Genomic DNA, 12,472 nt, shown 5'->3' with positions numbered 1-12,472 from the left:
TGACATTTTGTAGTGACTCAGTGAGTGGGTAGGATAGATAGCAGGGATCATGAGATGAGATTACCCTCCAGAGGGAGTGGAATGAGGAAGACAGGAGCAGGCCTTGGGGGTCTGGCAGAGACTAATCAGAGAGGGAAGAGGGGCCCCAATAGGGGAGGAGCAAGAACCCAGACTGTGAGGCAGAGAGGCTGGTCTGAGGGGGCCCTGAACAGAGGTCATCTGGGAAGGACTGGCTTGTTATGGAAGGCTGATGTTAAAGAGGTGCTTTAGGAAAAAAATCTGATCTGTGAGGGCAGAGCAGGGAGAGGGAGGATGGGAGGCCGCTGGGAAGTGTGGAGTGACCAGAGCGGAGTGTGATGAGGCAGAGAAGTGAGGGAGGAAGGACAGACCTGAAGGCCGCCTAGGTGAGGGCGGGGAGGAAGCGGCTCAGTCCGTGGAGGCTGGTTCTGACCTGTCACTGTGTCAGGCGCTGTGTTAGCTCCTGTCGGTACAGTGGTGAGCCAGACAGACGAGGGGCCTGCTCTCCAGATGCCCCTAACATCTCGGGACAGTAGCGCACAGTCACCTGAGAGGACTTGAGCTACTGCTGAGGGCTATGAGTAGGCTAACAAGGGGAGGGGACATCACACTGGAGGGGCTCCTTTGTCGGGTGCTCACCAAGGAGGGGCCGTTCGACACGCAGAGATCTTGGGAGAGGGCCTTCCATGCAACCCTGAGCTGGGAATGGCCTTGACATATTGGAATGGCCCTACAAAGGCCAGTGTCATCAGATCCTTATATGCCCATTATTTCAACAAGCATTTGTCCAGCACCTCAATGATATGGTAGAGATTATGCCCCCACCTAGGGAGCAGGAATGAACAGGAGAGACAAAAGGCCCTGTGCAGGGCCCTGCAGCTCACATTCTACCGGGGGAGACAGTGAATAAATCATAAAAACAGTAAACAAGTATATTTCAAATTATGGTAGAGGGACATAAGAGTTATGGGAAAGAGCACAAATTTTTTTTCTAATTGTTCTGCCGCTGTAAGAATGCTGTAGTGGAGGTCATGCAGAAATCTTTTTCATGTGTCTAGTGCTCTTCCTAAGGATAAATTTCAAGCAGTAGAATTACTGACTTTTAAGGGCTTTTGACACAAAGTATCAGTTGCTTTTCAGTGAGGTTATAACAACTTAGTCTCCTATCAACACATACAAGGGTGTTTGTGTCATTACACCCTCACCTAGGTTGAGTGTTGAGGTTTTAAGGTGTAAATATACTGTCTTTAATTGGTATTACTTTGATAATGAAATTGAACACTGAATTTTGTTTTTTATCTGTGAATGAAAGTACCACTAAGCAAACTAATCACGTGAGCAAGCCGTTAACACAGTTCCTCCTAGTTCTGGCTCTTGCTCTGTGTGGGCCCCAGAATTGAGTGATTTACCCAGGTCACCATTCAGGAGGCACCTTTTACTTCAGACTGATTCACATTAGCAGCATCCTTTAAGCATAATTATTTGTTACAGTTCTGCAGGCAGGGTTTCTAGTTAGGAAACTCTTAGCTGCTATTACAGAATGAAACTCTAAGAAATACCTGCTCTTTATTTTTTTTCCCCATTTTTTAAATTAAAGTATCATTGATATACAATCTTATGAAGGCTTCACGTGAGCAACATTGTGGTTACAACTTCACCCATATTATCAAGTGCCTCCACACACCCTATTGCAGTCACTGTCCATCACCTGCTCTTCTTTAAACAACTTCATACTTTAGGTTTTCACTGAAACCCTAGTTATTTCAAAATTAGGGGTGTGGGCTGTGCTTTTACATAAATGAAATGTCAGGAAGCAATTTGGCCACTCATTTGCAATGAAGGTCTGACTTACACAACTTACACACCTCATGTGCGTTATTGCCCCGCTGCAGACTCACTGCTTAAGTACAGCACCCACACGCCCTTCCACCCTTGCCTAAGCCCCTTTCCCACATCCCCAGGCCTGGAGCTGAAGGGCCCCATTCTGCCCCAGGCCTGGGAAGCTGCTGTGAAGGGCCATATTGCAGAGAGCCCCCCGAGGCAGAACTCAGCGCTGAACCTCTCCCCCAGAGGGAGTTGCCAGAGGTCTTGCCTGGCTGGTCTGTTTTACTGGTACGTGTGGCCTTCTGTAGCTGACTTGGCAAACAAGCCATCGCTGTTAACACTGATTCTATGAAGAGTGCCTGTCAAGTTTCAAACCAACTTGAACCTAACCCCTTTGCGAGTTGGGAACTGTGTTTTTCCAAGCCCCAGCTCCTCTCCTGGTGTCTCCCTTTCCTCTGTTTCCCCTGGGCCTCCTCGCATAGCCTCATCCAGGCCACAAGGTGTAGAGTCAAGCTGGACTGGGAGGGGTATGATCTGGGCTTGAATTCTAGCTTCGCTACTCAGTGCCTTTACACTTGAGATCCCAGAGTGGCTGAAAAACCTAAAGTTCATATTCATACATGTATATAAAATCCCTACATTTTATATTCACTCCATAAGTGCTGGAGTTTCACAAAATGTGAGATTCCCTCATTGTAGCTTTTACCAGTGTTCTTCAAATTGTGTGAAATTTCATAAGAATTTGTAAACTTTACCATTTCTGCTCCTAAGAGTATTTACTAGTTTATTAGGTGTCTGAAAAAGTTTCAAAAATTAAAAAAATTTCCTCTCCCCAGTTTTTCTCCAGGGAGAATGGGGAGGGCTGGCCCCTTGTTAGGGTAGCCCAAGAGCCATGCAAGAGGACAGTTTGGAGAGCTCTTTTCCCTCACTTTGGGGGGAATATGACATCTTCATGCCTCATGCCCAGTGGCACACTGTGTGAGGGCCCTGAGCTGCCCTCATGTTCCTCATCTCTGTGCCAACTTCCAGCTCGAACCCAAGTTTAAACAAATCTGGAATAGCACAAGACCTGAAGTCCGACTGCCTGCATTCTATTTCCACTGAAGCACCTACTATGTGACCTTGGGCAAGTTGCCTAGCCTTGTTGATGCCTCCGTTTTCCCACCTATAAAATGGGTTAGTACCCATCTCAGTGTTATGGGGATTAAACAAAACACTTATGCATGTAGAGGGCTTTGTGCTGTACTAGTTAAGTAGTAAGCACCTGATAAATGCTGAGTGCTATTATCTGATTTTTTTTCACACTTACTTTAAATTTAGGGAATATTTAATGATATATCTGTTCTGGTGCTCTACAGCTTCACAGAAATGTAGATACTTTGGATGACTTTAATACTAGTAATGAAATCAACGAAACGTTTAGAATAGAGCCTACTAAGATTACTAAGCAATTTCCATTTTATTTGCATAGGAAATACAGGTCTAAAGGGCGGCTGAACTCCTGTCCAGATGGCAAAATTGTGTTGCACAGTTAATGGTTGAATTATTTCCTTCCATCCCTGGAAATAAAATCACAAATTCTGGGCTTAAACTTAATCAGTCAAGACATTTTAGAAACAAAGAAATAGTTTAGATTCAAATAGATGTTAGCTGCAGGAGTGGGAGGCCAAGAGAGCTGGGCAGGCTTCTGCCCTTGCATCTTCCTGTCCTAAGCACCTCACACACACGGTCTTTTCCACTGCTGCTGCCCACCTGGTACCTGTTCACAGCCACTGACAAGTGTTCTCTGAAGGTTGTGTAGTAATGGTGACATGTACTCTTTTCTTCCTATTCCCCTTGGCTGCAAAAGAAGGAGGGAGTAGTCTTGCCCGCACCCCACTCTCCCCGCCTCAGCCTCACTCCGTATGTGCTTCGTGGAGAGGGAAGCTTGGTGGGGAGGGGAGGGGCTCTGAGGAGCTTCCCCTGCTTGCAGTCCTGGCGGGGCTATATCAGGGCTCCGCTGATCCCCACAGAAAGCAGACTTCCCCCATCGCTCTACCTCTGGCTCCCCGCTCCACCCCAGGCATGTCAATGAGCCGGTCCTGTGCCTGTATCACATCAGTTAGTCTTCTCAGACCCCCGAATCAGAACCCTCCGTGACATTTACTAGGGACATGTGTATAGTTGTGTGGGTTAAAGTACATGAGGGCAAAGGGGCATGTGGGGGGGAAATCCTAGGGTCCTTGCTAAGCTGTGAAGCTGGTGCAGGGCTGTATCTCCTGGAGAAAGGGGCATCTCTTTCCTATTTACACAAAGGGCTAGCATTGGCCCTGGTGATATCTGAGCCTCCCTCCTTCTCTTCTACACCTCCAGCCCCCTCCAGTAGCCACCTCTGTTGCTGCTGAATTCTTTGGAGATCATTTTCCATGGCCATGACCTCCAGGAGCCTGAGGGAACTATAAAATGCACAAGGGAGATTGTGCCAGCCTCAGTGATAGCCAGTGAGGAGGAAGGAGGCAGTTCATTGTTTCACTCACTGCACTGAGTGCCCTCTGTGGGCAGGCACAGTACAGGGTGCTGGGGATATGCATCTTGCCAGAGACATGGGCCTGCCCACGGGGGCCCACAGACAGAAGGGCAGTACCCACAGTGAACACCATGTTTGCGGTAGGCCCAGGGTGCCCAGGGCCCACGGGGAGGTGTGCCCAACACACTGGAGGGACTGGGACACTTCACAAAAGGAGGTGGCCTACTCAGTTCTTCTGGGATGCGTAGGAGCCAGCTGGGTACACTTCTGCTTGGTGTTATCTGTTGTACCAATGGACACGAACAAGAATTGCAATGCTGAACAAAGGTACCCTCTCAGAAAGCCCAAGAAGTCTGCAAGGTTTCTGATCTCTTCTACTAGGCTTCTTACACTGGCAAGAAAATAGGTCTGTAGATTTTAAGCTTTGGAAATTTCATTTTTAGCAAAAGAGTAAAATGCCAATCATTCTTTTCTCCTTGGGGGTTATATTTCTAGGTTTGTAAATGACTATGTTAAAAATTAGTAGCCCAGGAAGCTTTCCGGCCTCTTGCTTTGTAACAACATGCTAAGTTTCTTTTCTCTTCCAGATACTTACTGGAGCAAGACTTCCCAGGCATGAGGATTGGTCCAGAGCCCACCACCGATTCCTTCATCGCTGTGATGTATGGGGAGACCGAGGGCAGCACCCCAGGGAACGCATTAGTAGTGGACCCCAAAAAGCCATTTCGAAAGCTTAGTCGCTTTGGAAATGCTTTCCTGAATCGGTAAGGACCAGCAAACCATCTTTCGTCAGGCTGTTTAAACATCTTATTTGAATTATTGCCCATTACACATGTAAAGGTCCAAAAACAGATGAACAGAACATGTCTAATCTAGAAGAGAGAAATTATAGAGAATATGTTTATTGTATTCAAATATTTGAAAGATTATCCTAAGAAATGACCATTTATACCTATTCTACTGGCTTCAGAGGGCAGAGCTAAGGCCCAGGATTGGGCATTATAAAGCCACATGGTATTAGGAACAAATTTATGATAATTCAAGATACACAGAAATGGATCAAGTTGCCTTGTGAGGTAGTGAGCTCCCCATCACTGGCAATGTTAAGTGGCAGCTGAATTGCCACCTCTCAGGCATGATGTGCTAGGGCCTCCTGCACAAAGAGCTTAGTGTAGAAGACCCCTAGAGTTCACCCGACAACAGATTCCATCTCTTGATTATTGCAGGACAGGTCACCTCACCTCCCTGGCTATCCTCTAGGTTTTTCCCTTTCATGCTTTGAGCTGCTTTTTTATTTATTAGAGCATGGCAGGGGAAACAGACTGAAAGTAACACAAAAATTTCATTTTGTTGCATAGTCATTATTTTATTATGTGAAGTTGTAAGCTAGCTGAGGTTCTGTTTTAATTGGAGTTGTGCTTTATTTGCACTACCCCATAATATTTCACCGGGGTTTGTGATAAAACAGAATGGTGCAGGAACAGGACATGCATGGGCTAAAAGGCACTCCTGGATGCAGCTGTGCCCTTTCCCACTGATCTGCTCTTACCTCCCTCTCCTCCCTCTTTGCCACTCCCAACCTTGTTGTTTTTTTTAACCCTTTTCTCTGCCTTCTTTCCTGTCTCTCCCCTCACCCACTCTATTCACCTCTTTCATAAGTCTACTGCTTTACACTGGTTGGTTTGGGGGAGTGGGCTGTGGAGGATGCAGAGCCAGGAGGGGTCATCCAAACCCCTGTAGAAGTGGGACTGGAGCTGACAGACAAGAGGCTTAACTGTACCTCTCCTTCTCAGATGTTTACAAAAATGGGAACAGATCCCCCAGCTGACTGCAGTCTTCCCGGAGGCTGAGGCGCCTCACTGCCCAACTCTAGAAGGAGCCATTCACAAGGACTGTGGAATGAATGACATGCCTGGGTGCTGTGTGGTGGCTCTGCCAGGGGCAGCCCAGGCAACCTGCCTAGGTGCCTTCTGGGAAACCCTGAACTCTCTAAGGATCTGTACCCTAAGGGCTTTTCATTCTCCCATCTCAAATCAAAGACAGCATCAGTGGTAGCAAGGGAATTGGCAATAGCATAACTAAAAGTGTGCCTATGATGTAGATGGATTCACTGAGCAATTCCATCTTGTTGCTGACTGTGACTTGCAGAATACTGTCCAGATGATTCTTTCTACCTTCAGAGGAATTTCCTCCTCAACTCCAGAGAAGCTTGGTTGGCACCAGAGCCTCTCCTTGTGGGAGAAGTAGGGGTTAAGCCCATGTGGGAGGATACCAGGGGGCCTCTGGGGACAGAGTGGGCCACAGGTGAAGGGAAGTGGGACAAGAAGAACCCCTGTCAGGGCCTCTCAAGGAGCCCTCGTCACCAAGTAGGCAACAGCCAAGCTTTCTGTCCAAGACTGGCCCTGGAAGCTTCCAGATACCCTGAGAAGCACAGGGCCTATAGTCCTTCTCCAGGGAAGTCTGCCTGGAAACCTGCAGTTTCATTACCACTGCCCTTAGTTTTACTCTATTTGCTTGACAAAAGCTAAAAATGAAATAATCTGCCCCTTTTTTCAAATTCCCATTTTGTGAAGTCCATATTTGCAAGGGAAAAACCCGGAAGAGTGGCTATTGGTTTGTTTTATTTTGACAGATGATTTACTTTCCTAGCAAATTTATTTTGTTTCAAGTCCCAAACATACACAGCAGACAAATGTGGAAAAGAAGCACTTGAGAGAGATTTTGAATGGCAGGGTTCATTATCTCAGAATTTAAAACTTGCTGAAAATAATCCAGTGTTGATTGAATTATGAGTACATAGAAAAGTGATAGCAAATAATTTCCTGTGTATCAGATATTGTTCTAAACTTTACTTGTATATGAGCTCCAGCTCCTCACAAAAACTGTGACATTAATGTACTATTATCCCCAATCTAGGGAGGGGGAATTGGCACACAGACGTTAATTTATCTTTCTCAGGGACATTCAGCTGATAAGTGGCAATGCTGAGATTGGAACCCAGGCCACCTGACCCAGAGTCCTGCTAGTGACCTCTGTAATGAGCTGCCCAATGGTATGAGGTCTACACTAAGAATCCTTGCCTGTTGCCCTGTATCTAAATTTTAAGGCTGTTCTTAGTGTAGCCCACCAATAATGATGATGAAGATGATGATTATATCCCAAATTATAGATTCATAATTTCATGCACCCTATCTTTTCAGGGTTAATAAGACAGATAACACTAAGGCCATTTTAAAGATGAGAAAACTGAGAGCATAGAAGTAAAAAGAGTTATCCAAGAGGAGGCAGAGACAAGACTAGAAAGCAGGTTTCCTCTTCCCTTCAGTCTATGATCCTGCACCTCAAGGAGCTTCACAAGAGGAGTTTCTGTCCTAGCCACCCTGGCGGTCATGCGTATGTGAGGTTCATGAGTAAGGGATGTGCCTCATGTAAACTAATAGCGTACTTACAGGGAAACAGCCTGATTAAGTCATATCCTCAGCAGTGGTGCTGTTTCACCCAGCACTTATGTAAGAAAGAGTCAGTATAGGGTGCTCAAATGTGTGCACATAATAATAGGATCCCTGTGGGAACATCAGCGGGGTTAGTTCTAATGGCAGGCAAGCTGCTTTTTGCATAGCTTAGCGTACTTTCTGGGTACAGTACTTTATAGGAAAGAGAACAGGTTGTCTGCTGTGGAGAACCTTCTCCCCCTGCCCCACTGAGCAACCACCAGTCACCCCGGGGATCCGTCTCGTTACTCTGGCCTTCTTGTTACAGGGCATTGGCTTGGGCACCGCCCTGAGTTTAGTACTTTGCAGGGTGGTACCAGGTGATGCGTGGAAGGGGACGTGAGCCTTGAAGCATTAAACAAACCAGTAGAGCATGTCTCCATCTCTAAAGCTGGCTTCTGAGTAACAGGTACACTTCTATAGTGCAATTCTGAGAAATGAAGGCAAATACTCAAAGGCAGCTTATAGAATTATAGAAATTTCCAAGGAAGGAGTTTAGTCTAAGACAGAAAGAGTTGTCCAGAAACAGCTTTAATGCAGCATCTGAAACTCCACCGTTCTGCTTGGCTGCCAAGAGGAAGTCCATGGCGGGCCTATCTTAGAGTTGCTCCCTGGGAATGTGGTTACTTTAGTTCCAAACTATGTTATCAGGGGGGTCCTTTCCCCTTCGCAGAGGGAGAGCTGACACACTCAACAGCTTTCTGGGGTCTGAGCCCTGGGCACACCAATGTACTCTGGGCAGTTCGAGAAGTGTCAGGAGCTGGCATCTGACATTTCCTCCGGCCATCTGCATGTGCATTGGAGGTTATGTTTCTCCCTCAACCTACTTTTCTAAAAATGGTAGTCTTTTTTAAAATGCATTTAGCTACAGACATAGTTTTTAGTTTAGGATCTAGTATAACTTTAAATTGTAGTCTTCCACGGACCAAGTTCTTAATCTCATTTACTTCTTCATTGCCTTGTTTGTTTGTTTTTTTTTTTTTTGAAAAATAACTTGAACCACTGGCTCTAGGGATTGAAAGCTTGAAACTTCCTTTCAAGCTGAAGGAACCTGAACCTCCATGGCTCCTGCCGTTTTAGCCAGTCCTGATGATGGTGATGATGATTAAAGACTCCACCCTGTCTTCTGTTTGTATAATGATTTAACAACAATTAAATACATATGTGTATTTTGGGACTTAACACTCTATGTGTTACCTTTATGTTTTTAATTAAATGAGGCTTCATTAATTTAGACTATGACTATTACATAGTCATTTGTTACCATTGGGAATTTTTAAAAAACTGACTTACTGCAAATGGATAGCATCAGTCTAGACACAGCCTGGCTCTACCAGCTAATTTAGCTGCAGAGATTAAGGAAACTAGGCTCTTGCCAAGAATCACTCTTGATTCACCAGCAAAATTGTTTTGTTTTGCTCTTTTTATCTGAAGAATTAATGGGGCATTTTTGGGGGGGTTGATTGGCTGGTTATTTTTGTGGTGTGCTTGTCCATAATAAATTCCCTGAACCTCTTCCCACTACTCTAACCTTGAGATTTGTGGTGGCTCCCAGGTCGTCAATGATTGGTCTTTATTGACAACTGTCTGTGTGCTTCTGGTCCTGACGTTCCAGGAAACCAGCTTTACTCCTTTGGTTCGGGCAGACTTTCCCAACACGGGTGCCAGGGCAGTCAGGAGAGAGGCCTGGTTTAGAAAAGTGAGAACATGTGATTGCCAATACTCAACCATCTTTTACTTGTAAAAGTGATAATTCCATAAGATTCAGTCTAAGGGGTAACTGTAGGCTTTTTACAGTATGGGCGTGAAATTAAATTTTTCCTGGGCAGTGGAAGGTTAGATCAGCCATTTGTGATAGGACCACATAACAATAATAATTATAGGTTAGTTGTCAAAGTCTTTTTGTACATCATATACTATCTACTGTGCCAATTTAGGAAGTCATGTATTTCTCTGGTCTTACTTGTATCAATGAAGTGGTCTGGGGTTGAAGGAGGTGTTTTGAAACAGCTCCATATTCTCTCCATTGTAAGCTTAGGTTGTATTTGAACCTAAGGACAACATGGGAGTCCTCAGGCTGGTAGAATTACTCAGAGACCTCCACGAACGAGGTCCCAGGGTGAGTGAGCAAGGAAGATGGCCACAGTATCTTCTGTCCTGGCTGTCTCTTCACCTCTGCCAGTAGGTTAAGAGAGTGTTGCACACAGGAGCCTCTTTGGTGGGGAGTTCCAGGGCTCTGGTTCATCACTCTTTTGTTTTAGGATGTTACCCTCTGTATTAAAGGTCCACAGTAGTGGTTCAAATGCATGAAATGGTAGCAGCAGCCTAGTAGTTGAGAACTGCCCTTTAGCATCCCTGCTCTGTCACTTATCAGCCATGTGACCTGGCAAGTTATGGTCCGAGACTCCTCCTTGGTGAAATGGTGGTGCACAGCTCCTACCTATGGGGTTGTGGTGATTGAGTTAATGTATTCCAAAGTTGCTTCGTCCAGGGACACACATAGTGTGTGTGCCACTTTATTATTCCCGGAACTACTAGATAGCTTGGCAGTGTTTGGAGTCAAAAGCAGCACTAAGGTACTGCCCGGTTCTTTTAAAATGTTAGGCATTGAATTAGAATGTTAGCATTTAGAGGCAATTTAAACAACTCTAATCCTCTCACCTCCTTGTTCTGCAGTGCGGCAGGACTCACGGCCACTTGCCCGAGCCCTTGCAGCCCAGACCTTTCCTTTTCCACTGCCACCCGCTTTCTGCTACCCCTGAGGCTTATTTGGTTGTGGAAGTGACAGGGAATGGGGGTCCAGTGTAGGGTTTCATCTTCCTTTTATGGGAAAATAAAATGTGTCAGGTCAGCCCTGGTTGAGGAGACACCTCATAAAAGCTCTGGAGGCTCCCAGGCTCAACCAGCACATATGTGCATATTTTATCTGAAATGTAGAAGGCAAGGCATGGGTACACTTGATGTTCGTCACTCCAGGAAGGAGTAGGAAATCCATTGTGGGACAGCAAATCTGTGCTTTAAAGTATTTCAGCAGATGCACATTAGCAGGGATGGCCTGACCCAAGTTGACTGTGAACCAATAAATAACCTTGCCTTTCAACTTCCATTCTTAGAGCATGAAAGAAAGACAGGATTGCTGTAACAGCATTGCATTATGTTTTTTTCTGATCCCAGTATAACTATTTTAAAAAATGTGTGGCTCTAACCCCTAAAGTATGAGCCACAGCCCCACACGGTGGTCTGAAAGTGGACATGTGCTGTGCTCCCTTTCCCACCCCCCAGCCCCCACCCAGACTGCTTTCTTTTGTGCAATGGAGCCCATCTTTGCACACACAACCCCACCCACGCCCTCTCAGGGTGTCCCTGGGTAGCTCCCTCCTCCCTCCCCCTCCTTCCCCTCTGCTCCCCCTCCCCCTCCTCTTTGCCTCCGCAGCCCCCCACCTGGCCCGGGCCTGCTCCCTTGTTGATGGTGGGAGTAACATCACCACATCTGACTGCATCTTGTTCTTGGTTCACACATTTTGCTTCTACTGGTATGTCAGGGGGCATGGAACTTGCTGAAACTTTGTCACTTTGCACAGAGGGAAGGGAGAGTTTATAAATGTTGAATTCCTCTGTTAACTTCACACTAGAATCCAGAGGATTAGTGTTTTGGAAAAATTGATATTGAGTGTGAGCTTGTGGAGTTTTAGAAGAAGCTCAGCCTCTCCCAGGAATACTCTGTGAAATAGCTCACATATGTGTTGTCTTTTCTACATTGCCAAATGCCTCAGACCATCTGACAAGAAGGACAGTGCTGTGGTGAGACACCCACTGCCCCTGACAGGGAAAGTGGCCCGCCACACGTGCTCAGAGCTCTGTTCTTACCCAGCTGTACAGAGTCGAATGTTCTGCTTTTTTCCTCTGTGAGCTTACAAAGAATACTTATTGATCCGGGCTGCTTTGTTCTCACAGATCTGCTCTCTGAGCGTGGGCCGAGGCGGATGGCGCAGGAAGGAAAGGAGAATATCAGAAAGGAGGGGCTTCTCTTAAATTAACTTGACCCTTTATTTTGAACATTTTGAGACTTCTAACTTTATGGGTTAGGTTCTACTCCACTGACTTCAGAAATATTAGGTTATGGTCTCCAGCCAGCCCTGCATTAGCCAAGTGACCCCAAGATGTCATAATTGCTTCGTGCTTTAACTTCTACAGCTGCCAAATGACCAGAGTATCTTTTCCTACTTCTTCCTGGGCTGACTTGAAACTATTAAAAACAATGTATTAGAAACTTGTCCTGAGCCCTTTCAAAGAAAGTTATCCTGAAATGTCAGCAACTGTACCCCTTGCTCAGGGCTTCCCCCTGCCCATGCGGCTGTGCTGTCCACATGTGCACTGGGCAGGCTGGGCAGGCCTCCCTGTCCTGCATTCCCAGAATATTTACAAGCTGAGTAATCCCACCAGTTCCAACTGAATGGAAGAATTGAGCTTTCACTGAGGGTTTTTGAGTTTTCTGCCCACACAGATAACAGAAGTTTCCCATTTACAGTACAGGAAAAGGAGAGGCACTCTCCAGTTTGCACCTTAAAACACATACAGTGCCTAACAGAGGTTCACCTCAGGCTCTGTGGACTGGGTGGAAGGAACAAAGCAT

The 12,472-nt window shown here is 46.0% G+C and overlaps 1 protein-coding gene across 2 annotated transcripts in view; it reads left to right on the top strand.

The window, feature by feature from the left end:
- EHD4 (EH domain containing 4) overlaps positions 1-12,472 on the top strand; it is a 68,926-nt gene that overhangs the window by 13,209 nt on the left and 43,245 nt on the right. For both annotated transcript variants that reach the window (XM_037018849.2, XM_017642852.3), the window contains exon 2: positions 4,936-5,112. In XM_037018849.2, coding sequence (XP_036874744.1) covers positions 4,936-5,112 — 177 coding nt within the window. The remainder of the gene's footprint in view (positions 1-4,935; positions 5,113-12,472) is intronic.

Source organism: Manis javanica, chromosome 8, assembly GCF_040802235.1.
Source record: "Manis javanica isolate MJ-LG chromosome 8, MJ_LKY, whole genome shotgun sequence".
NCBI classification, from domain to species: domain Eukaryota; kingdom Metazoa; phylum Chordata; class Mammalia; order Pholidota; family Manidae; genus Manis; species Manis javanica.
The sequence above is the reverse complement of the archived record's forward strand: the minus strand, read 5'-3'. Positions and strand labels throughout refer to the sequence as shown.